This window comes from Somniosus microcephalus, chromosome 33 (assembly GCF_052327205.1).
Source record: "Somniosus microcephalus isolate GS21.2 chromosome 33, FLI_Smic_1.0, whole genome shotgun sequence".
Lineage (NCBI taxonomy): Eukaryota > Metazoa > Chordata > Chondrichthyes > Squaliformes > Somniosidae > Somniosus > Somniosus microcephalus.
The window spans coordinates 30,676,837-30,703,059 of NC_141019.1; the positions used below are offsets into that span (position 1 = coordinate 30,676,837).

The 26,223-nt window shown below is 45.4% G+C and overlaps 1 protein-coding gene across 9 annotated transcripts in view; it reads left to right on the forward strand.

Annotated features, from left to right (window-relative positions):
* Window positions 1–26,223, forward strand: part of lima1a (LIM domain and actin binding 1a) — a 124,815-nt gene that overhangs the window by 84,217 nt on the left and 14,375 nt on the right. For 6 of the 9 annotated variants that reach the window (XM_085972893.1, XM_085972889.1, XM_085972888.1 and 3 more), the window contains 2 exons: window positions 11,151–11,292; window positions 23,189–23,340. The exons of 1 other annotated variant lie outside the window; for it this stretch is intronic. In XM_085972893.1, coding sequence (XP_085829019.1) covers window positions 11,151–11,292; window positions 23,189–23,340 — 294 coding nt within the window. The remainder of the gene's footprint in view (window positions 1–11,150; window positions 11,293–23,188; window positions 23,341–26,223) is intronic. 2 more of the 9 variants (XM_085972894.1, XM_085972890.1) reach the window with 1 other exon arrangement.

Consider the following 26,223-nt stretch of genomic DNA (forward strand, 5'->3'; position numbering starts at 1 on the left):
CTCCTGAATTCCCGATTGGATTTCTTGGTGACTATCTTATATTGATGGCCTCTAGTTTTGCTCTTCCCCACAAGTGGAAACATTCTGTAGCTGCTCTTATCAAAACCTTTCATAATGTTATAGACTTCTATTAAGTCACCCCTCTGCCTTCTCTTTTCAAGAGAAGAGGCCTGTTCATTTTTCCTGTTCGTCCACTTGTTAATTTAAAAATTGGAAAAGGGGTGGGGTCTTTTCACCCCCCCCCCCCCCCCCCCCCCCCCCCCCCCCAAAAAAACCCACTAGGAATGCAGACTGCCAAAGTCCCAGGATCAATCCTCTGTCTGTGGTGAGTTAGCTGATCTCCTCTATAATTGATGGTCTTTACGGGCTGGGGGGGGCGATGACGATAATTCAGGGTCCTCTATCTTGGTGGCTATATGCTGACCTTGGTGACCCTGGCTGGAAAGTGTCCATGTTTAGATGCTGGTTGAAGGTAGGATTGGGTTCAGTTTGTGATGGGTTTTTCTCAACCGTTAAATAGCCTGCCCGTACTTGCGGTTGAGGCTCACTCGGGTCCTCTTGTGTAACGTATGGTCGTGCTGCTGGTGCCCGTGGAACAGAAGTGCCAGTGTCAGTTGCCACCTCGTGATCGAAAGGAAGAAAATGTTTTCTGGATTACTGACTGACATGGACAAGAACTGTTTTCTTCCCCTTCCCACCCACCTTTTTTATATTCCTCTTCCCACCCTTCCCAAAGTTGTTTGCACATTGCTAGGTTATCATTCATGAACATGACCGCCTTTGACCGTGCCCTAGATAGATGATTTTTCTCCTAATGTAGTTCAGGTGAGCTGAGGTCACTATAGTGCCCTGCCACAGCCCAGCTGAGCTCTGCTAACTCTGCACCAAATGAAAATTGAAGCTTCCTGGTCTTGGTAGCTTGGTTCCACGTTGTCCAAGCTTTTTGTCGTCTTAAATGCACACAATAGAATTTTGTGGGCCACAAAAGAAAATGAAGACTTGTATTTATATAACTCCTTTCAGGACGTCCCAAAGCGCTTTCCAGCCAATGAAGTACTTTTGAAAGCATAGTCATAGATTTTAATTTCCTACATTACAACAATGACATTTAAATCTATGTTGCCATTAATTTGCATCTCCAGTTGCTGCTTTTGGTGTTCCAAGTTGACTGCGCTAACCCAGCCCTTTCCAAACCGCCAGCCTGTGAAACAAACCAATGAGAGAAATAAACACACAAATAGAGCAGCGTTGCCTGCACTTCATGGGCTGGATCACCAGGGCTTGCAGGCTGCACTTTGGACACTCCTAGCTTGGTCGCATGCTCTGAACTTGCTAAGTTAAAGGGAAAGTTCCCCAAGTGCCCATCCTTTGTATAAGCCTATTTATTGGCAGACCATTTTAACCAGGGGGTGGGGTGAGGGTCACAGGTTTGATTTCTGCGCTATGCTGAGTTACCTGATCTAGGCTGGGTCAGTAGTTGGGGGGGGGGGGGGCGCTACACTTGTTCTCAACTGTGCTGAATTAGGGAGGGGCAAGTTGACCAGTGTTCCTGTTGGCTGTCCACTGAACCCTGTTCGGGCTGTGGATATTTGGTGAAGATGGAATCCAGTTCAGTTGTGATGCCCCCTCAGTCAGTAGCCTACTGGTGCTCATCTTCGCGCTCAGAATTTATTCCACTCTCTCTTGATAAGTGGGAACCTCTTCTCATCTCTGCTCCTGCCTCTCTCAAAATCCCAACTGGGAACAGGAAGAGGCCATTCAGCCCTTCGAGCCTGTTCTGCCATTCAATTAGAACATGACTAATCTAATTTGATCTGGGTATTTGCAAAGTTGGTCTGTGGGAGGAACAGGAAGGTGAGTAAGAGTTTTAGCATGCGAGTCTGCTAGTTTCTGCTTGTTGCATCTGAATCCTCGAAGTGTGAGATCAGCTCCAAGTGGATTCTGTTTACTTCTACAGTGACCACTAGAAGATGGGTTTTGGAATGATTGATTCCCACTTGCTACTATACACACCGCTTAAAAGCCCAATGCTGTTTTGCAGTTTAGTGGAAACTCAGTTATCAGCACTCGCATTATCTAGGTTCTTGCGTATCTGTGAATTTTTGCAAAAATCAGGAGAGCAGCAGACTGCAGTGTAGGGAGCTGAGGAGTGCACTGATCTGCTCTGGTGAGTGAAGGAGCCCCTTGTATCTCTCTCTGCATTATTTCTCCAAATCTAAGTTGCTCTCGGTGAATGATCTAAGAACCATATGCAATGGGGATTGGAGGACAATGACCGCAATTTGGCAGATTGCAGCAGGGAAAGGACATGATTGCATGGGTCAGCACTGTGATCGGCTGTCCTTCGAAGTGGCCTCCCATTTCATTTCTGCAGCAAATTCTTGCTCGAGACCAAAGCTCTAGAAAAAGAAACTAAACATGAGGGCTGCATATATGGGGGCTTCTGCACGCCCCGAGCAGCTGACAACTGACCCTCTTTCCAGAGGGACCATTAGCTGCTCGGGATCCCCTCCATTACAGCTGATTATTCGAGGCTCCACTGCAGTAGTGTATGGGTGAAATATTTTGAAGTTACTGATACCAAATAACTTATTACTGTAACAACTTGAAGGCCTTTGGGCAATGATGGATATTGTTTCACAACATAACCTTCAAAGAGCATTTTCTTAAATAAACTTGTTAATGCTGCTTTTTATTGAACCTGTTATCCTAATTATAGATCTTGTAAGTTGGAACAAAATTAAGTGACCTTCCCAAAAAAAAAACATTTGAATGAAAGTACGTTGGTCTTTGTGTTGGCAACCGTTATGACCTAGATGTATTCCTTTGTGTGATACAATTGACTCAACTTCATTAGTAGTCTAGTCACTCTTGGAAGGAATGCTGCTTTTAAGAAGTGACTGTCTGAATAGTTGGAGCAGCCTGATGCTTGGTGTGGAATGTTCAAGTTTGTATGCCGGCCTTTGCTGATGCTCCGAGTTGGTGGGTCTGAGCAGTGCCCTGAATGGAATGGCTCCCAGTCGCAGAGAGCCCCATCTTTGGGTACGAAGAGCAAGTGTCGCCGCAAGTGGCCAGTTTCTCGCTGCTAACTGCACCTTCCGTCAGTGAAATTGTTGACGTGCACGCGGGGCTGGGCGCAGCGCGTGTCTGATGAGCCCACCATGCAAGTTCCTGGTCTCTGTAGTGCCATCAAGTGACCTGCTAAACGGGCAAGTTTGTGGGAGCTTGCTGTGCGCAAATTGGCTGCTGCATTTCCTACATTACAACAGTGACTACACTTCAAAAATACTTCATTGGCTGGAAAGCGCTTTGGGACATCCTGAGCTCATGAAATGCAAGTTCTTCTTTCTACAAGCTACTGGGGGAAATTAATTGTGACGTTCTTAGACATTTCAACATGAAGAAATGCTTTTAAATGCAAAGTATTTATTGCTTGATCTCTCCTCCCCTCGCTTTGAGACTCTCCCTGGGACTGTTTTTCCATACTGGTTTGCATGCCAGCTTGTAGGCAGGTCATCTGCATGCCCCCTGAACTATGGAAACAATGTTTGCTTTGAGAGAGACTACGAAGCAAAACTAAGACCACCGAGCAGAAACAGTAACCGAGTCTACATCTCTGACTTGATCTGTCTGGTAAACCTCATGGAAGACCATAAGGATGTTGGAGAGAGAGTCAAATGATTCACATGACACATGCAGTCATACAATGAAACACTGGGCTCTTTTTCTGTCCACTCATATCGAGCACATGATTTGGCTTTGCACAATTATTCCTTTCTACTTACTCATCTTTTAATAGCTCTTTTTTTCATTTTGGCGGGTGGTAGGTAAACCTTCTTTCCAAACTTCAGCAAAGCTGGGCGAGTGCATTTAAGTCGTCTTTGATATTTGTCGCTTCAGTTGACAATGCTGTGTTCTTGTACGCTTGGTATCTTTTCAAGTGGTACCCAGTTGACCCCAAGGTCAGCTAGATGCCCTGAGGAAACGATGCCCTGATTTGGTGGCTGCTACCAACAGCTCATCAGGATATGAAAGTTGAGGATAAAATGGTCTGTTTAGCTGGCAAACCTTCATCCCTGTATTTTGCATCTTGAAATCATTTAACACATATTTTCTTTCTGCAAGGAAAACTTGAGCAAAGATTAGCAATCTTTTAAATAATTAATTTTTTTAAAAACTTGGTGTAGACCACCACCCCCCCCCCCCCCCAAAAAAGTCCCATTCAGCAGCCTAAAGCCAACCATCTGTGCCTCCTGCATCCCAACTGTTTGTGTACTTTTAAGCCAAAGTGACTCCCCCAAGCACATTTACCAAGTTATATGTGAATATTAGTTGAGTATATTCAAGGCTGAGAGAGATAGATTTTTTGGACTGTTGGGGAATCCAGGGATATGGGGATTGGGCAGGAAAGGGGTTGAAGTCTAAGATCAGCCATGATCTTCTTGAATGGTGGGGCAGGCTCGAGGGGCCGTCTGGCCTCCTCCTGCTCCTGGTTCTTATGTGATGCTCAACCAGGTTCAGGTCTTAGTTTTTTTTTCCCTCTATTAAGTGATCGCTGCAGAGCACTAAATTAGCGAGGGGAGGGATTACATCGGCCAGGGTACTCCATCCTGATTGCTATGCAGTGACGACCCCTGCCAGAAACTGTGTGCACGTCCAGTGAGGACGGAATTGGAGTTTTGAAGAAGGGTTCGACCCGAAACGTCAACTCAAATTTCTCTCCATGGATGTTGCCTGACCTGCTGAGTTTTTCCAGCATTTTCTGTTGTTAGGACGGAATTGGATCTTGGTTGTGATGTCCTTGGCCACTAGCTAATAATTGGCCGACTGGGTCCCTACTGCTTTTGACACAGTCCCACATGGGAGACTGGTCAAGAAGGTAAGAGCCCATGGGATCCAGGGCAATTTGGCACATTGGATCCAAAATTGGCTTAGTGGCAGAGGGTGATGGTCAAAGGTTGTTTTTGTGACTGGAAGCCTGTGTCCAGTGGTGTACCGCAGGGATCGGTGCTGGGTCCTTTGCTGTTTGTAGTGTACATTAATGATTTAGATATGAATGTAGGAGGTATGATCAGTAAGTTCGCAGATGACATGGAAATTGGTGGAGTGGTAAATAGCGAGGAGGGAAGCCTCAGGCTACAGGACGATATAGATGGGTTGGGCAGAACAGTGGCTAATGGAATTTAACCCTGAAAAGTGTGAGGTGATGCATTTTGGGAGGACTAACAAGGCAAGGGATACACAATAAATGGTAGGACCCTAGGAAGGACAGATGATCAGAGGGACCTTGGTGTGCATGTACATAGATCCCTGAAGGCAGCAGGACAGGTAGATAAGGTGGTTAAAAAGGCATATGGGATACTTGCCTTCATTAGCCGAGGCATAGAATATAAGAGCAGGGAGGTTATGATGGAGCTGTACAAAACGCTAGTTAGGCTGAACTTGTTCTCACATTGAACAACTTCTCCTTTGATTCCACTCACTTCCTCCAAATCAAAGGTGTTGCTTTGGAAACCCGCATGGGTCCTAGCTATGCCTGCCTTTTCGTGGGATATGTTGAACACTCTGTTGCAGTCCTACACAGGTCCCCTCCCTCACCTCTTTTTCCGATACATTGATGACTGTATCGGTGCTGTTTCCTGCTCTCGCCCTGGACTAGAAAATTTCATTCACTTTGCTTCCAATTTCCACCTTTTCCCTCACCGTCACATGGTCCATCTCCGACTCTTCCCTTCCCTTCTTCGACTTCTCCGTCTCCATCTCTGGGGATAGGTTATTGACAAACATCCACTACAAGCCCACTGACTCCCACAGCTACCTGGACTACACTTCCTCCCAACCCGCTTCCTGTAAAGACTCTATTACATTCTCTCTCTCCGCCTCCGCCGTATCTGCTCTGACGATGCCACCTTCCACACCAGTGCTTCCGACGTCTGTTTTTTTGCTTAACCGAGGATTCCCCTCTACTGTGGTTGACATGGACCTTGACCGTGTCCGTTCTATCTCCCGCACTTCTGCTCTCACCCCTGCCCCTCCCTCCCAGAACCACGATAGGGTTCCCCTTGTCCTCACCTTTCACCCCACCAGCCTCCACATTCAACAGATCATCCTCCACCGCCACCAGCGTGATCCCACCACCAAACACATCTTCCCCCTCACCTCCTTTCAGCATTCCGAAGGGACCGCTCCCTCCGCAACACCCTGGTCCACTCCTCTATCACACCCAACACCCCTTTCCCTTGGCCCGGCACCTTCCTGTGCAAGCGCAGGAGATGCAACACATGCCCTTATAACCCCCCCCCCCCCCCCCTTCCCCACTGTCCAGGGCCCCAAACACCCCTTCCAGGTGAAACAGCGATTTACTTGTACTTCTTGCAATTTAGTATACTGTATTCGCTGCTCACGATGTGGTCTTCTCTGCATTGGGGAGACCAAACGCAGATTGGGTGACCGCTTTGCGGAACACCTCCGTTCAGCCCGTAAGGGGGACCCCGAGCTTCTGGTTGCCTGTCACTTTTTAACACTCCACTCCCACTCCCACTCCGACCTCACTGTCCTCTGCCTCTTACACTGTTCCACTGAAGCTCAACGTAAGCTTGAACAGCAGCTCATCTTTCGACTAGGCAGTTTACGGCCTTCTGGACTCCGAGTTCAACAATTTCAGATCATAACTTCGGCCCTTATCATTTTTTTCCCCACTTTTTTTTTTTTTTTTCCTCTCTCCCTCCCCCCTTTCCCAGCCCCTACACTTGCTTAAAAATCTGTTCCATTCCCTGCTTTTTTTTCCAGTTCTGACGAAAGGTCATCGAGCTGAAATGTTAACTCTGTTTCTCTCCTCCACAGATGCTGCCTGACCTGAGTATTTCCAGCATTTTCTGTTTTTATTTCAGATTTCCAGCATCTGCAGTATTTTCTTTTTGTGCTAGTTAGGCCACAGCTGGCATACTGTGTGCAGTTCTGGTCGCCACACTATAGGAGGGATGTGATTGCATTGGAGAGGGTGCAGAGGAGATTCACCAGGATGTTACCTGGGCTGGAGCGCTTCAGCTATGAAGAGAGACTGGACAGGCTGGAGTTGTTTTCCTTAGAGCAGAGAAGGCTGAGGGGGGACCTGACTGAGGTGTACAAAATTATGAGGGGGGTAGATAGAAAGGAACTTTTCCCCTTAGTAGAGGGGTCAATAACCAGGGGACATAGTTTCAAGGTAAGGGGCAGGCGGTTTAGAGGAGATTTGAGAAACTTTTTCACCCAGAGGGTGGTTGGAATCTGGAACTCACTGCCTGAAAGGGTGGTAGAGGCAGGAACCCTCACAACATTCAAGAAGCATTTAGATGAGCACTTGAAACGCCACAGCATACAAGGCTACGGACCAAGTGCTGGGAAATGGGATTGGAATAGATAGAGCTTGATGGCGGACACAATGGGCCGAAGGGCCTCTTTCTGTGCTGTATGACGCTATGCTGCAGGGATCGAACACTGCTGTATTCTGTGGCTCTGAATTCTTTCATCCTGTAGTTTTGCGAGATGAGGAATTCCTGCCTACACTGTTTACAGCATCCGGTTGGAACTGGGGGCAAAAGACCATAGTGAATGGGAGGGGGTATTAATTAATGAACAATCCAATTTAGTGACGTCTACCAGTACAAGAATGTGTTTACCTTTATCATCCGTGCTGTGGAATTTGCCCAGCAATACTCACGTGACAAATTCCAGATCACCGCATTCCCATTGCTTTTGTAATCTAAATGCAGCTTAAGTACCATTTCACACTATTAAGGACATTAGCAACATCCCAGCTGCTTTATTCCCACCTGGTAGATGAGTGTAGAGTGTGCTGATAAAATAATTAACACACATATTTAACACCAGCTGTACCTTTTTTTAATGTCGTTCTATAGTTGTTAAATTCTTCACCAGTGCGAGATTGCCAGATGACCTAGGCAGTTCCATAAATGGCAATGACTGTGATTTCAGGCACTTGAAATGTGCACCCACAAATCTGCTGACTGATGAGGGAGCCAGTGTTGGTAATGAAAAAGATAGGAGCTGGTGAATTGACCTTGCTTTCCCTCAATCCAGACGATAAACCGCAAATGTACACGGCGCTGACCTATACTATAGTCAGTCACTGTAGCCTAGGAGGCCCTTAATGCAACATTGTGCAAACTGCACTTGAATCAATATATTTAACTTAATTGCAGCATTTTCAAAGTTAACTTTTACAAATCCATCTCTCTTTATGGACAAGGTTTTATGTTTGTTTGTTAAATTCTTTTTTAAGAGGGTGCATGTCCAGCAGCTTGTTTATGCCAAGTTCTTAGTGCAGTACATCAGAGTTTGAGAAGTTTTAAGAGACACTGCACTAGTAAGTGCTGGTATGAGAAGGACTGGCCAAGGCTGTGTTTTGGCCATCACTTTTGGTTCCCCTAGTAAAACTGCCCACATGGTAAATGTGGTGCTTTTATCAGTTGTGGGGCATAAGTCTTTTATGTACATAACAACAACTGGGTGGTTTAAGTTCATCCTGCTTGTAAGAATCATGGTGTCTCTAGGCTGGTGTATCTCCAACCATCCTATGGTAGCGTGGACTGTGACTGGTTGCTGCAGACTCTTAAGTTTGTGGGCTTTGTTCTATTTGATGTCGTGTCCGGCAGCCTGTTTGAACTCTGCTATTCAGAAACTACATTTGGGGATTCTACCAACGTCTGATTTTTGGACTTGGCAAAAGGTGGCAACTCTAATTTTAACTTTGCTGATCCTGTGGATTTTAAAATGAATGCCATTCATCTAACCAATATCAAGCATGGTTTTTAAAACTACAGAATTTAAACGTCTATTTAAGATCATTGAGCACCATCTTAAAATATTTTGACGTGAGTTGTTATTGGCTTTTAATTAATCCATAACCTTTTAATCTATGCCCATTGATTAAACTTCTAATCGTGAAACTGTGACAGTCCCAGCTTCAATCCCTTTTTTCTGGTTTTACCTGTTGGAGCATCAGTAAGGGCACTGCAATTGACACCTTCTGATATAAACTGCATTGTTGCTTGGATTTCAGTGAAGTGCAATGGTGTGAAATTTGGATTATATCCTCTTGAACTGTGCAAAAAGACCCAATTATAGTTTTCGGTCCTTCCAGACTCTCTCCTGTGCCAAGAGTCTCTTACCTTTTAGTGTTGGCGTTCAAAATACTGATGGGTACAGTTCAGTTCTGTCGGTTGCAGTGACTGTCTGAGGCATAGTCCTTTTGGCTGCGATGTTAAACAGAGGCCATTCCTTGCCTGTTCATGTAGACGTAAGATTCCATGGCACTGTTCAGAGAAGACTATGGCGTTCAGTGTCCTAGCCAAAATTCTCTCCTCGACCAATGCTGTCAAATTATCCATTCATTGATTCATTGTTTATGGGACATTGCTGTGTGCAAATTGCCTGCTGCATTTGCACTTTAATCCATCGGTTGTGAAGTGCTTTGGGATGGCCTGAGCACTTACTATAATGCTGTCCAAATGTAAGTTCATTAATTCTCAAACCTATTGGCTGCATTCCAATATACCACAAGCCCAAGAACAAAACAGCAAATGCTGGAAATAATCAGCAGGTCAGGCAGCATCGAGAGACGCACACAGTCAACGTTTCAGGTCGATGACCCCTCATCAGAAGCCCAATAACAATGTTGATGTGAATTTTATAAACAAAAATGTATTTAAAAAAAAAAAAAAAAAATCAATTGCTATATTTGTATAGGAAAGGTTTCCTACATTACTGTGCTTTATTGGGATAGCGTGGCAGCCAATTTGCGCACAGCAAACTCCCACAAACAGCAATGTGATAATGACCAGACAATCTAAGTGATGTTGATTTGAGGGTAAATATTGGCTAGGACACTGGGGAGAACTCCCCAGCTCTTCTTAAATAGTGCCATGGGATCTTTTACATCCGTCCTGAGAGCAGACAGGGCCTTGGTTTAATGTCCCATCCGAAAGACTGCAATTCTGACAGTGCAGCGCTCCCTCAGTACTGCACTGGAGTGTCGGCCTAGATTTTTGTGCTCTAGCCTCTGGCGTGGGACTTGAACCCACAACCTTCTGACTGAGGCGAGAGTGCTGCCCACTGAGCCACAGCTCGGTGCAACATGTGCGAGACAGAATTGGGCTTTGCTGTGATGCCCACTGCTGTCGAGAAGCCTGCCCAAAACTTGCTGTCTAGGCTCGCGTGCAGAATGGCCTCTTGGGTATGTTAATGGAGTGTGCCTGGCTCTGCAACCGTCACCACAGCAGCCTAATCTTTCAGGAGAAAATTAGTGGGGGTGGAAGGAATTTTTTTAATGTAAAACAAACGAGAAAATGCTACACACACAGATGAGTCCTTTTGATATGCAGAGTGTTTTTGCAATTGGAGCTGCTGAAGCAAGTCCTTCTGCTGTCTGTACTGAAGCTGCTAAAGATTGCACATGTAAAGGTACAATACAGAGCGAGGTAGCACACTGATCTTTCAAAGTTTTGTTGCTGTAATGTATACGCCAGCAAAATATGTTTTAAATGATTGCTTCTGGCAAAATATAGGTAATTGAATTACTAGTGGCGTATGGCGTTGCAAATGAGCGTAGGTACCTGTCACTCTTTTTTTCACCATCTGGAAATGGGATTAAAGGGGCCCTGTGATTACTGCAGATGGGATCAGTCTTGTCCATAAATGCTGCAAGGGTTTTGAACTCTGCTAATCCAGATGGCAGTACAGTGCTCTCATTAGCAGAGTGTAGGTTTATTAAGGCTTGTGATGCAATCGTATGTGTCTGAACCTGGGCAGACGGGCCTCTCAATATTCGGTTCATTGTCTGGCTCTCGCTTTGCCATGTAGGGATTTGGGTGCTAATTAAGTCTGGTGGGGTCTTTCAGCTGGGCAATATACTAATCACCACTGTTTTAGATGGGCAGACAAAGCTGATGTGATTAAATAAGTGATTATCTTTTGTTGAAAAAAAGCACAATGCGATGAGCAAGTTGATTGCTGACAGCTGTAATTGATAGCCCAATCGTGCACTGCTTCATTTTAATGAGATATGAAGAGTGACCGAGAGTCATCCTGAAGTGCTTCCTCCCAGATAAGTGCTTAGGGTTGAACATGCTGGGTGTTTTTGTTCTCTCAAGCAGGCTACCCGAGATCAGCACCTCCAGTCCGATGTTTCCAAGAAGTGGTTAGACAAGACTACAGAAGGCAGCTGTCCGATCGAAGGCGTGGAGAACAAAGCAAGGGAGGGAAGCACAAGTGGTTTAAAATCAGATGATTTTGGTAAGGATTTATTTTCTTTAAAACTGTATGGGGAGGTGGTGCTGGTGAGGGAAGAGGAGGAATTCTAGTTGGGTTATGTGCTTGCCTTTGCCCTGTTCATTAAATCAGTCTAGTGTTTGTGGAAGGTGTCGTTATCCAGTCTGGAGAGGTATCTTTGTACATTCTGGAGGCAGTATTAACAGTAGTAAGAGTCTCTTTTTTAAATTGCCACTGCTTCCATTCAGTAAAATGAGTGCTGATGTTTGAGTCCTCGACCTTGGATATAGTGGAAGATGTTTAACACGTGTACTTTAAAGAATGTCGATGTGCTTTTTCTTTCTGAAAACTGCTGCCGTTAAATGTTGCATTTATAGTGCAAAGAATGGCTTGAAGTGGTTCTGTAATACTGGGTGTCTTACTGCTGTAGAAAGTGCCCGGTTTACATTGTGGAATTGTTTCCACAACAGCCTGAAGCACTTCAGCCTCTTGGCCCCGTGACCAGCTGTTTCGAGCTTTATACTGCTGTTGGACTGAAACCAGCTCTTTTAGCAAGGCTTGCTGCCTCGGGCGGCGCGAGTGCCACCTTGTTTACATTGCCAGTTGAGTACTCTACTGACTTTGGAGTGGGGGTGGTCAGTGTAACGCCTGCGTGATTCTCGTGTTCTGTCTTCTAAAACTAACCTTGTTGCCAAATGAGACTTGCTGGATGAAAATAGACATTTGGGGAAATAAACCTGACTGTACCCTGAGCCATCTGTGTCTTTCCCTCGAGTTATAGCATTGTTAAATATTCTTACTAATGATGCCATTAGCATTTTAGTGGCGTGTGTGTGCTTCAAGACCGACTTCCCCATTGCTTAGTTCGCAGCAGAACATATTCAGTCACGTCGTTAAGTGAAACCGTTTGACAAAGGGATGCCATTTTTCTGGAGTAGGCAATTGTTTACCAGCTCTTTATAGAGTAACCGCTGATTCCTTTTGCTTGCCGCAGAACACAATGGTTACTGGCTATTTGGATAACTGCATAGTCCAGGGTTGCCAAGTTTCTCAAATGTCATGAGTAATTACTTGCAGGTCGCAAAGTCTGCATCTGATCGATCCCTGATGCATTGATCGCCTCCCTGGCTGTTGCAGTGTTTTAGGGCATATCTGCTGGGATTGTCCTATGACAATCAAATCTGTTCAACCGATGGAACGAGATCAGGAATGGCCATGGGCTTTGCCAGCAAATGATCTTTGAGGAATGAGTTCTCTGACTTTTTAAATAAATAAATAAAAGTTCCTGCACGTTCAGAAACCCCACAGTGCATGATAGAGGCCATTTCGGCCCATCGAGCCTGCACCGACACATACCCCACCCGATCCCCATAACCCCTACACCGACACATACCCCACCCGATCCCCGTAACCCCACGTATTTAATCCCCCTAACTAAGGGTCAATTTATCATAGCCAATCAACCTAACCCGCACATCTTTGGACTGTGGGAGGAAACCGGAGCACCCAGAGGAAACCCACGCAAACACGGGGAGAACGTGCAAACTCCACACAGTCACCCGAGGCCAGATTCGAACCCGGGTCCCTGGCGCTGTGAGGCCCAACGTTATACTGTTGTGGTTGATTTGGTGAGGTTCTTGTATCCGATGTGTGCAGTATTGCCACCTACAGTTTAGGTGGGTTAATCCATTATGGTGTATATGATTTCCCCCCATCTACAGGACTGGTTTCAGAGCAGTGCTGTTGAAAACTTTGCCAAGTTTAACTGAGCTTCACTAATCTTCCTTCAGCATTTCCTGGAGTACAGCACCGGCTTTGTATCCTTTCGCAGTCATCCAATCACAGAAGGAGGCCATTCGGCCCATCGTGTCCGTGCCGGCCGGAAAAAAGCTAACCAGCCTAATCCCACTTTCCAGCTCTTGGTCCGTAGCCCTGTGAGTTACGGCATTTCAAGTGCATATCCAAGTACTTTTTAAATGTGGTGAGGGTTTCTGCTTCTACCACCCTTTCAGGCAGTGAGTTCCAGACCCTCGCCACCCTCCGGGTGAAAAAAGTTCTCCTCAACTCCCCTCTAATCCTTCTACCAATTACTTTAAATCTCTGCCCCCTGGTTATTGACCCCTCTGCTAAGGGAAATAGGTCCTTCCTATCCATTCGATCTAGGCCTCTCAATTTTATACACCTCAATTAAATCTCCCCGCCTGTTCCCTTCCTCTTTCACCCTCTCAAACAATCTAATAGTGGTATGTCTCCATCTTTTTGGGTTTGTTCCCCTAGGTGTAGATCACCAACAGCAACTCGCCAGGAAAGAGCTGTCTGCTTTTATTAGTCTTCACTAACTTTTGCAACTACTGTGCTTTGAAAAGTTATTGCTTTCTAAATGTTTAACAATCCTCCTGCATAATTTCAAACACTCAAATGGGAGTATACAGTTGTACATTCCTACTGCCTTTAACTTTTCTGACGGTTTCATTGCTTGTGAATCATGTAGTATCTGGTCATTTTTCCCTCCCCCACTTCAAGTGTTGTAAATTTGAATGCCTTGTAAATTTTTAATACTGCTCTGCTGCAGTCTGAAGATTTCCCAGCTGAGTTGCTGTTTGCTCTTTGAAGTCTGACACTTGCCTTACAGCTGCATCATATCCATGTATTTGTGGCTGAACCATATCTTTTGTTGTCGCTTTAAGGTTCCACTGGCCATTTTGAGCCATGCAAATTGATGTGTAGGTTTGTGTTGAGGAAAACTAGGTATCGGGGCCCATGTGTGCTCTTCCCTCATTCTTTTGGCTTATTTCATCCCCATGTGATAACCCTCCCTTCTCTTTGCTTCCCCCCCCCCCCCCCCCCCACCCCACTCCTGCTGGGAGGCAAAAAAGAGAGCTGTATCCAATTTAGGGGCCGTCTCGCAAAAATATCCCCCGATGGACAATTTGGGAAAGCCCCATGAGGTCCCAAACACAATTATTTACTTCTACCTTCCAGATACTGAGTGCCTCTTTTTTTCTAGAAGTCTTCTGTTGCTTCCTTGATGGACTGTAAAGATTTGTTAGAATCATACAGCACAGGAGGAGGCCATTCAGCCCATCATGACTGTGCTAGCTGAGTATTTCATGGGACTCCTGTTCTTAACTTAAGTGGGTGGCCCCCAGTTCTACCTATTTCCCATCCCATCAAATACACTTTTTTTAATAAATACTTGGATCAGATCAGACTACAAACCCAAGGCACTCTGATTTTTATACTGCAATGATATCTGGTGTGGGGGTCATCCTTGTTGCTCTTTATACCCGAGGCACAATGTGTCTCCCGAGGTGGGGGGTTATGGTGTAATGCTGGCAGCAAACGGGTTTTGTGAAAACCGCACAAGACTGTGCATTTGCCAGATCGTCCTGCACCATTTGTGCCTCTGCATTGATCCCACCAACAAGCACATCTTCCCCTGCTGTCTCCTTGCCACTTTCTGGCGGGGACTGTTCTCTTGGAGATACCCATATGCATTGATCGTCGCCCTGACTTCCAGCTGCCCTTCCCTTGGCACTTTCCCAAAGTAGATGTAACATCTGTTGATCCAGCTGTTCACACACCGTTGTCCTGGAACCCCACGCACGCACGCTCGGAGATGGCAATTTTGGGCACAAGCTCTAATCTAATATACTGTATTTTCTGCTCTGGGTGTGGCAGTCTCTACATTACGTACAGAGAGGGTGAGGAAAGACCATCAGGCTCTTGAGTACTCCTTGTGTACCACCCCATGTAATAATACCTAAATGGAGGCAAAAACCTGGAGCAAACTTCAGGAAAATTCTGTGAAATGAGTTCCTGAATCCCTAAGGCAGTCAGGTTAGAGCCACGCAAACTTGGTACCCCATGATGCCGCACTAGACCTGCTTAACTATAAGGTCCTTCGTGACCCTCTCTTTCTCCACCCCCGCCCCCCACCCACCCCCCAAAAAATGCTTGGGCGCATAGGACTACATCCTTCAATATCCTGGTCAGCTGAAAATTTGCCCATCATCCACATATCCGTGCCATTACGAAGACCACCTATTATCATCGCCCGTCTCCGCCTCTCCTCAGCTCATCTGCTGAAACCCTCATCCATGCCTTTGTTACCTCTAGACTCGACTATTCCAACTCGCTCCTGGCCGGCCTCTCGCATTCTACCCTACGTAAACCTGAGGTCATCCAAAACTCGGCTGCCTGTGTCCTCACTCGCACCAAGTCCTGTTCGCCCATCACCCCTGTGCTCGCTGACCTACATTGGCTAAGCAACGCTGTTTAAAAATAATCCTCCTCCTTGTTTTCAAATCTCTCAATGGCCTCTTCCCCTCCCCATCCTCTTGTCACCTTGTACAGCCCTCCGATCTCTGCGCTCCTCCAATTCTGGCCTCTTGTGCATCCCTGATTTTAATCGCTCCATCATTGGCGGCCGTGCCTTCAGCTGCCTGGGCCCTACGCTCTGGAATTCCCTCCCTAAACCTTTCCGGCTCCTTTTCAGACACTCCTTAAAACCTACCTCTTTGACCATCTGCTCTAATATGTGGCTTGGTGTTAAATTTTATTTGATCACGCTCCTGTGAAGTGCCTTGTGACGTTTTTACTACGTTAAAGGCGCTATATAAATACAAGTTAAATTGTGTAACTCCTCTTGTAATTGAGCTGTTCCACATATTTGGCACCCTCTGTGAAGTGCTATCTTACTTGAGCCCATGCTCCCACCCTATAGCTACCTATTCTCTTTAGGATTTTGAATGTCAACCCCCTTTTTTTAAATGTACCCAGTATCTGCAGTGTTTTCTCCGAGCTCACGTGCCCAGTCCCATTTACCCTTTGTACTCTTTCTCCAAAGCAAAGGATGTTTGTTCTCTCTTCCCTCCCCGGGTGATACGGTGCCCGGCACTCTAGTATTCGAGGTGAGGCGCGTCCTACTGCTTTATATGCACGCGTTCATACCCTGGAATTTGTGCTGTATCTCTCGAGCTATACGTCTTAAGATCGCATTTGCCTTTTTCAGCACTCCATGTAGTGCTGACTGTTTTGGTGTGTGTTTCTACTAAAACTCTCCAGATCCCCCTTCTGTGTCATTTCCTGTAGACTGTTCCCATTTTTTTGTACTACCAATTATTTGTTTCCTTTTTCCAGTTTCATGACTTAACATTTCTCAAGTACAGTCATTTCCTGTGTGGTGAGTCAAAGGCTTTGCTCAAATTTTACGAATGTCATGTATTTAGTTAACCAGGGTAATTCAGTAGATTTAAAAGGGTCAAGCATAATCTACCTGTAAATCCATTAACTTTCTTTCAGTTTCTCCATTCTGTCTTTAGGACACTTTTTCTATGATTTGCTCAAGTGATGACGAACTCACAGGTCTATCGTTCTCCTTCTGTCCTTTCTTTATAAATTGGAGCCACATTTGCCTCTTGGACATTGGTCCCTTGGTACAACTCCTGTATTTAGTGATTCCCTTCGATGTGTCGTCTTCATTTGCTGCCTCTTTGGCCTATTGTAGTTTGTCCGGGCTTGGAACCCTTGCTTTCTGTGTCATCAGTCTACTTATCGCCCCTTTGTGGGCGACTGCCAGATCCGTGTTTTCTTTGTCTTGCATTAAATCCAATCCATATGGGGAAGGCTTTCCTCGCTTGTAAACTCATTTGTAAACCCTGATGAAGTAAAGGACATTCTTTGATCATTTGTCAAGTGAGCTCCCTCCAGAGTTCCACCGTTTCCGTTTGTTACCTGTATCCCCCGAATATGTTTGGGACGATATACTTGCAAATTGGGCGACTGCTTTGCCGAACAACTGCACTCTGTCCAGAAGTGTGCCTGGAACTTGTTGTTTCAACATCCCTGCCACTCTGGCACTTCAGTCTTTGACATCTTACACTGTTCCAACTTCAAGGTAAGAATACTTTTTTTTGCCTGTGATTTAAAAACTTAATCCCTGCTTGATTATATCTTCTCTCTCCTTTTCTTCCCCCCCCCCCCCACCCCCCCCCAAACGCACTCTTGCAGCCCTTATTTCCTTGCATCTGCAGCCTTTTTTTAAAAATGGCTTGTGCACAGTATTTTCTGGGGTTATTTTTCTTAACAGTACGATGTATTTGTCAAAAGTTGCAGCATCAGACAGGGAAGCTAGGGTGATAATCTAATCTTTTTTTTCAACCAAACAGCCTGGTTTTTCAGGGGTGGCAGGCTGGTAATTTTTGAAGAATGAGAACTGGACAATAAAAGCTTTCAACTGCTGCATATCAGACTCTACAAACCGGAGTCCTCTGTTTTTGAGGTTGCGGTGGGCCTGCACGCAGTCACGTTTGTAAATGCCTGGCCCCCGTTGGGTATTGGGCGAGGCAAACGGCAGCAGATCTGAGGCAAACGCTGTTGTGGAGTAGTGTGGGAAATGTAAATCCAGTGCGAGCTGCATTTCTGTCCCCCAGGCAGAAGTGATTCCACTTTCATGTTGCAGTATTCCAAGAGCAAGGTGCCCAGTTTCTACTTCTTTGATCAGAGTCCTGAGGGGGCGAGCTAAACTAATGAGCTGTCTGTGGCGTTTGTTTGGGAGGAGAAGCGGCCATGTTCTGTCCCTACATTCCTAATGCTAAGCCCTGATGTCAGACTTAATAAAAGACTCGAGTCAGACTGTAATTAAAGAGCAAGTCAGGGAGGAGCCACATTGTACACCAGATGCTGGGCATCTTTGTGGTATAGCAATTTGTAATATTTTTTTAATTGTCTTTGTGGCTTTTTAAATGAATATTTTTGGAGTGTGTCAGTACACTCACTGCATCCTGGGAGGGGTGGGGACACAGGCTCTCTGTGTTTATATTGTTCAAATCAGCGCTCAGTCCTGGGCAAGTGAAGTGCGAAACCTCTCGCAGGAACAAAGAAATGGAACACAAGTCGACTCCTTTGCTGCTGTCCTTTTAAATAGCTTGATTTGAAGGGGAAAACAGAAGCCCAATGGAAACTGTTCAAACACCCAGATGATACCAAACTGGGGGATGGGAGGGTTACAGTTGAATGTAAAAAGGCAGTGAAAGATCTACAAAACAAGTTAGAATGTGCCGGTGAGCTGACAAATAGCAGATGAAATTCAGTCTGGATAAATGTAACTTTTTTAATTGCTGGCCTGTACTAGTGAAGCTGAAGATACTGATGGTCAACATGTCCTGAAACTTTTTTGTTGCAGGAAGTAATGCTCAAGCTGTACAGTGTGCTTGACCATTTCTTGTTCTTGTCATTGAAACACAAAGGGAATCATTCAAGCTGTGGAGGCAGTGCAGAGAAGCGCAATCTCCGATCCCTAACATCAGAGGACTGAGCTGAGGAAAGGAGGGGGAAAACTAGCCTTTCAGCCTTGAGTGACTTGGTGTATGATCTAATAAATGGTATTGAGAAGGTATATCCAGAACACTACTTTAAGATGAACAGTGACAGTAGGACAAGGGGCACAGGTTCAAACTAATGAAGGGTAAATTTAGTACTGATGTCAACATGTGGAATGGGCTTCCAGGTACGATGGCAGTGGAGCGAACACTAATTGTTTACAATTGGATGCTGTGATTGGGAGAGGGAGTGGTGCTGTCCGTTATTTGCTCTGCTTTCTTCCCCCCCCCCCCCCCCCCCCCCCGGCCACCCTCCATTGATCTTGTGACCAACAGAAATATAACAAAATGAAGGGACCAGTCGAGTCTTATTTCCAGCAATAAGTCACAGTTTCTGTCAAAGTAACCTTTTCCGTGTCGCACTGCAAAATAATGTGTCCAGTTCAATTGTTCTGCAATCTTATTCTCTCCACGTTAATTTTCAATGTTCTGATCATGACCATATAATTATCTTTAAATATTTCATGTCCTGAATTATTGTCTCATTGCATCTGTAGTTTGCCTTCAATTATTTTACCTCCTCAATGGGTCTTATTTTCTTTAGGGACTATTTTTTATTGAATACCAGAACAACAATTTTTTTTAACCTCCCCAAGAACCATCCTAGGCACTGGTGTTTTGGAGTTTGGCGCACCTGGTATTTTCAAGGTGAGCAATGGAGCTGTATTGGGCTTTCCAAGCTGTTCAACAGAAGTCATAAAATCCCTGTGGTGTGAAGGGCAGCTGAGGTGGAGAAAAATTTATTACCGTAGTAGAGCCTGAGATCGGGTGGGGAGGGGGGTGCACATGGCATTTAAGAGGCTTTAAAGCTAAAATGCAGGTATTTAACGTTAACCATCAACAGAGTGCCAAATTACAAAATCTGACGCATAAACTAATCGGACATCCCTGCTAGCTTCCCCCCTGCTAGCTCCCCCAGGCTACCATTCTTAATGTGCGGGGGGTTGTGTGTGGCTGGGCCTCGCTGTTTTCATCTTTCTTCCCCCCCCCCCCCAAATAAAAAGCAGTGATCTCCTATTGGAGTATTGGGGGTTCTTGCCCCCTCCCCAGGAAGCAGTACTCCAATATAAGCAAATCATAAATTAGTTTCAATCATTTCATCCCCCTTTCATGTCCTGGGAAAGAGTTGAGGAAATAAAACTTTTCTCATTTTGCAGTTAATCCTGGCTTTTGGAACTAAGGTGAGGAGAATCTTGAGTGTTCCTTTTTTGGAGTGATCACTCACTGCCCTGCTAGCGTGTGTTTGTCTGTTCCACTCCAGGTTTAACTAATCCCTCGTGTTACTCTTTGGGCATCCACCCACAAACAATAGACTGGACATTCTGAACTGTTGTGGGTGGATGTGTCTAATCAAGGACTATAGGTAAGTTTTATATTAAACTGAGATTTAGGCCTGTGAAAAGAACAAATATTGAAGCTTGTTGGAGTGGTTTTTCCAGTCTCTCTCTGCATTTTACACATTACTGGTGTCGTCTCGTTTTCGATCATTTTTCCACTGCAGTCTTCCTCAGGCCACTCGGACACTTTGCTTCTTTCCACATGACTGGCATCTGTCAGCTGAATCACAAGCTGGTGATTTTTTTTTCTTGGGCAGGTGAGGGAAATGGGTCCAGGGACGCAATCTACAAGGAATGAGGCGATGTGTCATGGAAGCCAAGTTCCATCCTGCTTTGTGCTATTGTGTGCTTTTATTCTCCATTTTTATGATTTACAGTGAAATGTGAGTGATTTTTGAACGAATGACTTAAATGGAAACTCTCACCTGTTGAGAATGGGATCGGGCTGTCTGCAAGAAAGCAGACTAGATTGATCTGCTAATTATATATGGTGCAGTCAATGCATTGTCTCCAGTATCCAGCAGTTCCTGGGGATGTGCAAACATTTGCTAATCAATTACAGTACCTCTATGCTCCAGACACTCCATTGTGTCTTTGATCTGCCTTGAGTGACAGTTTAGTATCCAGGGTCCCCAAGGCTGCGATCGAATCTGCTTTCACCACTTCCACAATCCACTGAGATGAACCATATTGTCAGTCGCTGGGATGAGATGGAACTCCGTGAACCAAGGTGTGCACTTGAGTAAAAACGCAACCGAGGCTTTGCTTAAAGTAGGGGTGTTCAACCTTTTGAGCCACGTGGATCTGTTCCCTGCTGTTTTGGTGGCCCTCCTCTGCTTCTGCACCCACTGCTGGTAGGCCTGGCCTGGAAGCTGCTTCCTGATTGGTGCACTTAGACCAGTGAAGGAACAGCATTTTTGCACTAATCAGGAAGCCGTTTTTCTGAAGTTTGGACGTTGAAACCACGCGGTGACGCCAATATTGCACGCAAACAAAGGAAATGTGAGCCGGGTTGAAGAAGCTCGTGTTCCAGACTACCAGCTTGAAGGCCTAAATTGCAAAATGTTTGAACTCAAACAATTTATGTATCACCAAGAAGTTAAATACTGGATTGCTAATTTTATCTGATGACTTGTGTGTGTTTCTTTCTCACAATAAACAATTTGTAGCTTAGCCTGAAATATGATGTTTTTCCTCCCCCCCCCCCCCCCCAACCTATCCTGAGGTGAGGAGTGTACTGTGGCCCTTGTACTATATCCAGTCTAACCCAGTGGCAAATGTAGATTATTGGCACTGAGGCACAATGCATCCCATTCACTACATGTGCAAGATTTGTGTTTCAACTCGTGGTGCGGGCCTGCTTATGGGAAATGTCCCTCTTCATTGAGCATCAGGAGATGGCTCATTGCAGCAAGGGGCTAGAGGGAGAGAAAAACCTAACCCAAAATGTAGCCCCTCTAGCTTCTGTTCCAAGGCTGTGGATATTGGAACTGAAAAATGGGGTGAAGCAGTCATGTAGAACTTTTAGCATCAAATTTTATTTAAAATAAGAGGAACTTGACAGTAAAAAGGGTTGGACATTGGGAAGACTAAAGTTATAGTTTTGGCCCCTGGAGGTGGGTTGGGGGGAACTCTATTCCCTTGCCACCAACTCCATCCTCTCAGGCTGTGAGAAACCTCAGGGTTGTGTTTGATCCCTAGAGTTGAGCTTCATACCCTGTGTCCTATCTACCACCACTTACTATTGTCTGCCTGTGGTCCTAACTTGCTTCCACTGCAGCTGCAACCCTTATCCACACCTCTTGGCACCTATAGACACTCACCTCAAACACTGCCACCTGCATTCAGCCCCACTTGTCCATTATTGCTGATTTCTGCACTGGATTTTCCCACCCCAAAATCCTTCTCCTGATCCACAAATCTCGGGCTTTTTCTTTTTTGTTGTTGCATTCCTCCCTTGCTCTCTGCTCCACTCCTGAACCTTTTCACGTGCCTGCACCCTGCTCAGCCACTGGTGACCAAGCCTTCAGCTCTTTCTACCCTGCCCTCGCACTTCTCTCTGCTTTTAAAACCCCAGACTGTTCAAAACTCCTTGTTGACCAAGGTTTCAACCACTGCCCCCTCCCACTCTGTGTATTCATTCCTTTTATTCTTCTGAAGCACCTTGCCCTTGGGACTTTTCCATGTTAACTTGCATTTACATAGCACCTTTACACTATCCTCTCCACAGCAAGCCTGCTTCACTGAAAAGGGGAGGTATAAATGGAGCAGGAACATGCAATCAATCCCTCCATGAGATTTCAATACTCTGTTGAAGGAGTGTTCAACCTTGGACCACTTGCAGCCCAACAAGCCCTGGCAATCCATCCCTCAAAGCCAAGGCAACTCTGCTCTATTCACACCTATCTCTTGTGTGCAGGTGTGTCCTGTTTGAATTTTGCAGGCCTGGAGGCTTGGAAAGGGCTGTTCTTGGTGTCGTTGCCTCATTGCAGAATCGATCCTAACTGAGAATACCAAGACCTGTTGGTGTCAGTAATTTGAGAGATGTGTACATTAATGGGAGCGTGGATTATATGTGGCCCCTGCAACTCTGGTATTCACCTTTACAACTCTCAAAGACAAAATGCTTGGGCACCCTTGCTTTATGGGTTCACTAGCTTTGAGTCGGTCTTGCAGTATCTAGAGAGAGGGCATTGCTTTAAGAAGTGGTTTTTCGATCCATTCCAAATTTGCTGTACTACAGACTTGATATGTAGCTCATAGATATGTGCCTTGCTCTATCAGAATTATTACAGCATGGGACGACTCCACTTTTTGGGCGGAAAACAAGTTTTTTAGTAACCTGCAGATTCAGGCGCTAATGCTGGTTCCATGCCTGCTCTCTTGCTAAAGTGGTGGCAATGAAAAGCTGTAAGTGAGTGGCCAACTGAAGGTGAACATGAAAATTAAAGCTACATGAAGAGTGTATCCTAATTAGTCAACCGTTACAAATTCAGACATGCGTTCTAATCATTGCCAGATGCATCGGGCCAGATCTCCCTTTACCCTGGTTGATGTTGATGCAGGTGTAACTTTGATGTGGGGAAAAATAGCCCACATTAAACAGAAGACGAATTGTGTTAGCATTTTAAAGTGTTGCTTGCTTTGATGTGGAGATGTATTCATTAATGTTGAATCTGGCTCTGTTTGCACTTCATGCAGACCATCCCTCGCCTGGAACAAGCCCTGATAAAACTGAATCTAAGGTTGGTACGGAGTTGGCAGACATACAGGAACAGACATCAGTGAAAGACAGAATGGCATTGTACCAGGCTGCTGCATCACAGAAGGAGACCAGCATCCAATCTCCTACAGTAAACACCTTTTGAATACACTTCCATCTGCAGCACAGTTGATTGTAATGCATTGTTAGAAATGTTAGAGGCGGAATATGATCATCCTGTTCTCGCTGTAGAATGGGAACGTGCGAGAAGACATTGCCGGTGTGCCCATCGTGCCGTTGCTGAGACAACCATAGCCCGCACTTTGTAGCAGGAATAGCTGGATCAATGACCAGGCCTGGTGTGTTTTTAGCCTGCCTTGCTTTCCCTTACCCTCACCCCCACCCTTTCACCATCAGTGTGAATGAACCGCTCACTTGGCGCCTGTACAATAACTCGAAAGGTGAGCACCCTGTTACCTCTGCAAACGAGGTATAGCAGCTTTGTATCTCTGGTCACGAGAGTACTGCTGGCCATGCAGCATATGCGTCAGCATGCCATTAAAGCGCCACCACCCACTTGTCAGAGGATGGTATGGGGTGGTACAAAAATATTAATTTGCATTTATATGGTGGCTTTTTTTATGTCCTAGATGTCAGTACGTCACAGCCAATCAATTACTTTAAAAGTATAGTCGCTATTATTTTGCAGCAAATGCGGCCGCCAATTTGCGCACAGCAAGGTCCCACAAACAACATTGACATGTATCACCAGTTAATTTGTGTCTGGTGGTGTTGGTTGAATGTTGGCCAGGACGCGAGGACAATTCCTGGCTTTTCGAAGGGCTATGGGATCTTTCACATCCACCTGAGCAGATAAATGGGACCTTGGTTTAAAGTCTCATCCCAAAGTTGGCACCTCCGACAATGCAATCACTCCATCTACTTCACAGGGATGTCGGCCATGTTGTGAGGCTTGAACCCATATCCTGACTCGGAGGTGAGCGTTCTACCAACTGAGCCAAGCTGACGCTACCGAACAGACAAAAAGTTAGGACCTCGGGCAGATTTTATTTCTGGAAAACCAACTGGCGCAAACCTTTCCAACTGTGCTTTTGGCTACAATGTCTGGCTCCTTGGACTTGAGCCCCATGATATCTGGATGCCTGGATATGTAGTGCTCCATTGTCCAGATATATTTGCGCAATTTGCTATATGTTCTTGTCTTGCGGCAGCACTTTTTGCCCCCCCCCCCCCCCCCCCCCCAAAACTTTGGACCAACATTTGTTTGCCTCATTTTCCAACTTTTGCAATTAAAACACCTAGTGTCTGGAGTCCTCTCTCGCAGGCCTACTGGATTGTCTTTCCCTTTGCTCAGCCCTGCAGCCATTCACCTGCAGTCCTTTGCCACCAGGCTTTTTTGCATCAGCTCGCCAGAACCCTAAATCCTCAAACAATTTCTAAGAGCTGATCTCTCAACATCAAATCACTTGACTGGCGAGGCTGCACGTTCTCTCCTAACCACCGTTTCCAGGTGTCCTGTATTTCTAATGCCCCTTCTTTGTCTGTACTATTTCTTTCCTTAATGTTTTATATGTATGTAAAGACTTGTGTGTGGTTTAAACTAATCTCAAATCACACTCTGTTGCAATCGATATAAACATCCTGCTCTACCGGAGGGGAAGAGACATTATCGCTTTCCTGCTGTGTGAATGGACCAAACTCTCTTCCCATATCACTCTGTCTCGTCTCTTTAGACCTATTAATAATTGAAACGCCTGCAAGTAGCTGTCAATGTCTCCCTGTCCTTCGTATTTCAAATCCAATTTAAATGTGATCAAGCTTAACCGCCTCCACATTATGTGCTGGAAATTTTCGTACTGCCAACTCGCCAGGTGTGATGCCTGCCTACCTGCCCACCAGGTCCAGTATTGTGCCCACCAGTGCTAGGTCGGGCACTTCCCCTCCCCCGCTGCTGCCATCTCTCCTTTGCGGCTACTTTTTCATCCCGTTCCTTCTCCTTTTCCATCTTGTATTCTCTCTCGACAGCCTCGCCTCTTCACCAATCTGCTGCTAACTGATTTATGTACTTTACACCACTCTGGAGTTCTGTGTCCTTTTTCTTTCTCCCCACCCCTTGTCCAGATCCTTCAGGATTGCTCTTTCCTGTCTTTTAAACAGATATATCCTGGCATCTCTTCCTGCCATTGTGATGCTTGTGTTGGTTTTTGGCTATAAATTAATCTGAATTAGTTTTTAAAAACTTCGAACCAGAATGTGTTTTTAAAAAATAAAAATTTTAAAAAATGCCACAGCTTGCCACCAAATGTGACCACGTGCATCTCTCTCCACTCGATGTCATTAATGAGCCATTTCCCCAGCCTTACTGACTTGAGTCACCTACAACCCAGAAGATGCAGTCCTAGGGTTTTCTGCCCCTTGAGAGATGGCTACCCTTTTAGGACTTGCTCAATCCAGCAGTACTTGTTCTATTGCAATGTCTTTCTTTCCAAGCCACTGATGGTATTATGAACACCCCACACTCTAACTGGGCTCGCATTAACAACAAACTGGATTCATTTACAGAAATTAAACAAGTGAAACACATTTAAAACGGCATGAGTTTATTCACGATGACAGCAGTAAAATACCTGATCTTTTTCAAACTCTCTTCTATTCTCCACAGCAGTGAATATAGTGAGTCTTTACTATCAGTCTCCTAACCCGCTCCAGCCCTTGCTTTTAGTTCCATTTCACCCTGGTTCCCCCACTTTCATGCTTCAGTCTTTCTCTCTTGGTCACAGGCTTAGATAATCCATTAGCTTTGAGCTGCATGTTAATGGGTTAATGCTTTCTCTGACTCTCCCATTTCAGGTTGAATGTCCTATAGGTGGGTGGTGCTCACATCATAACAATGTCTTCCTGGCTTAATTCATATGTTAATACTATCTGGAGGCCAAAGACAAAAGCCATCTCCTGGAACTCAAGACATGCTGGAGCCAGTGGCCATTTTGATCCTTCAAGAAACAACTACCTT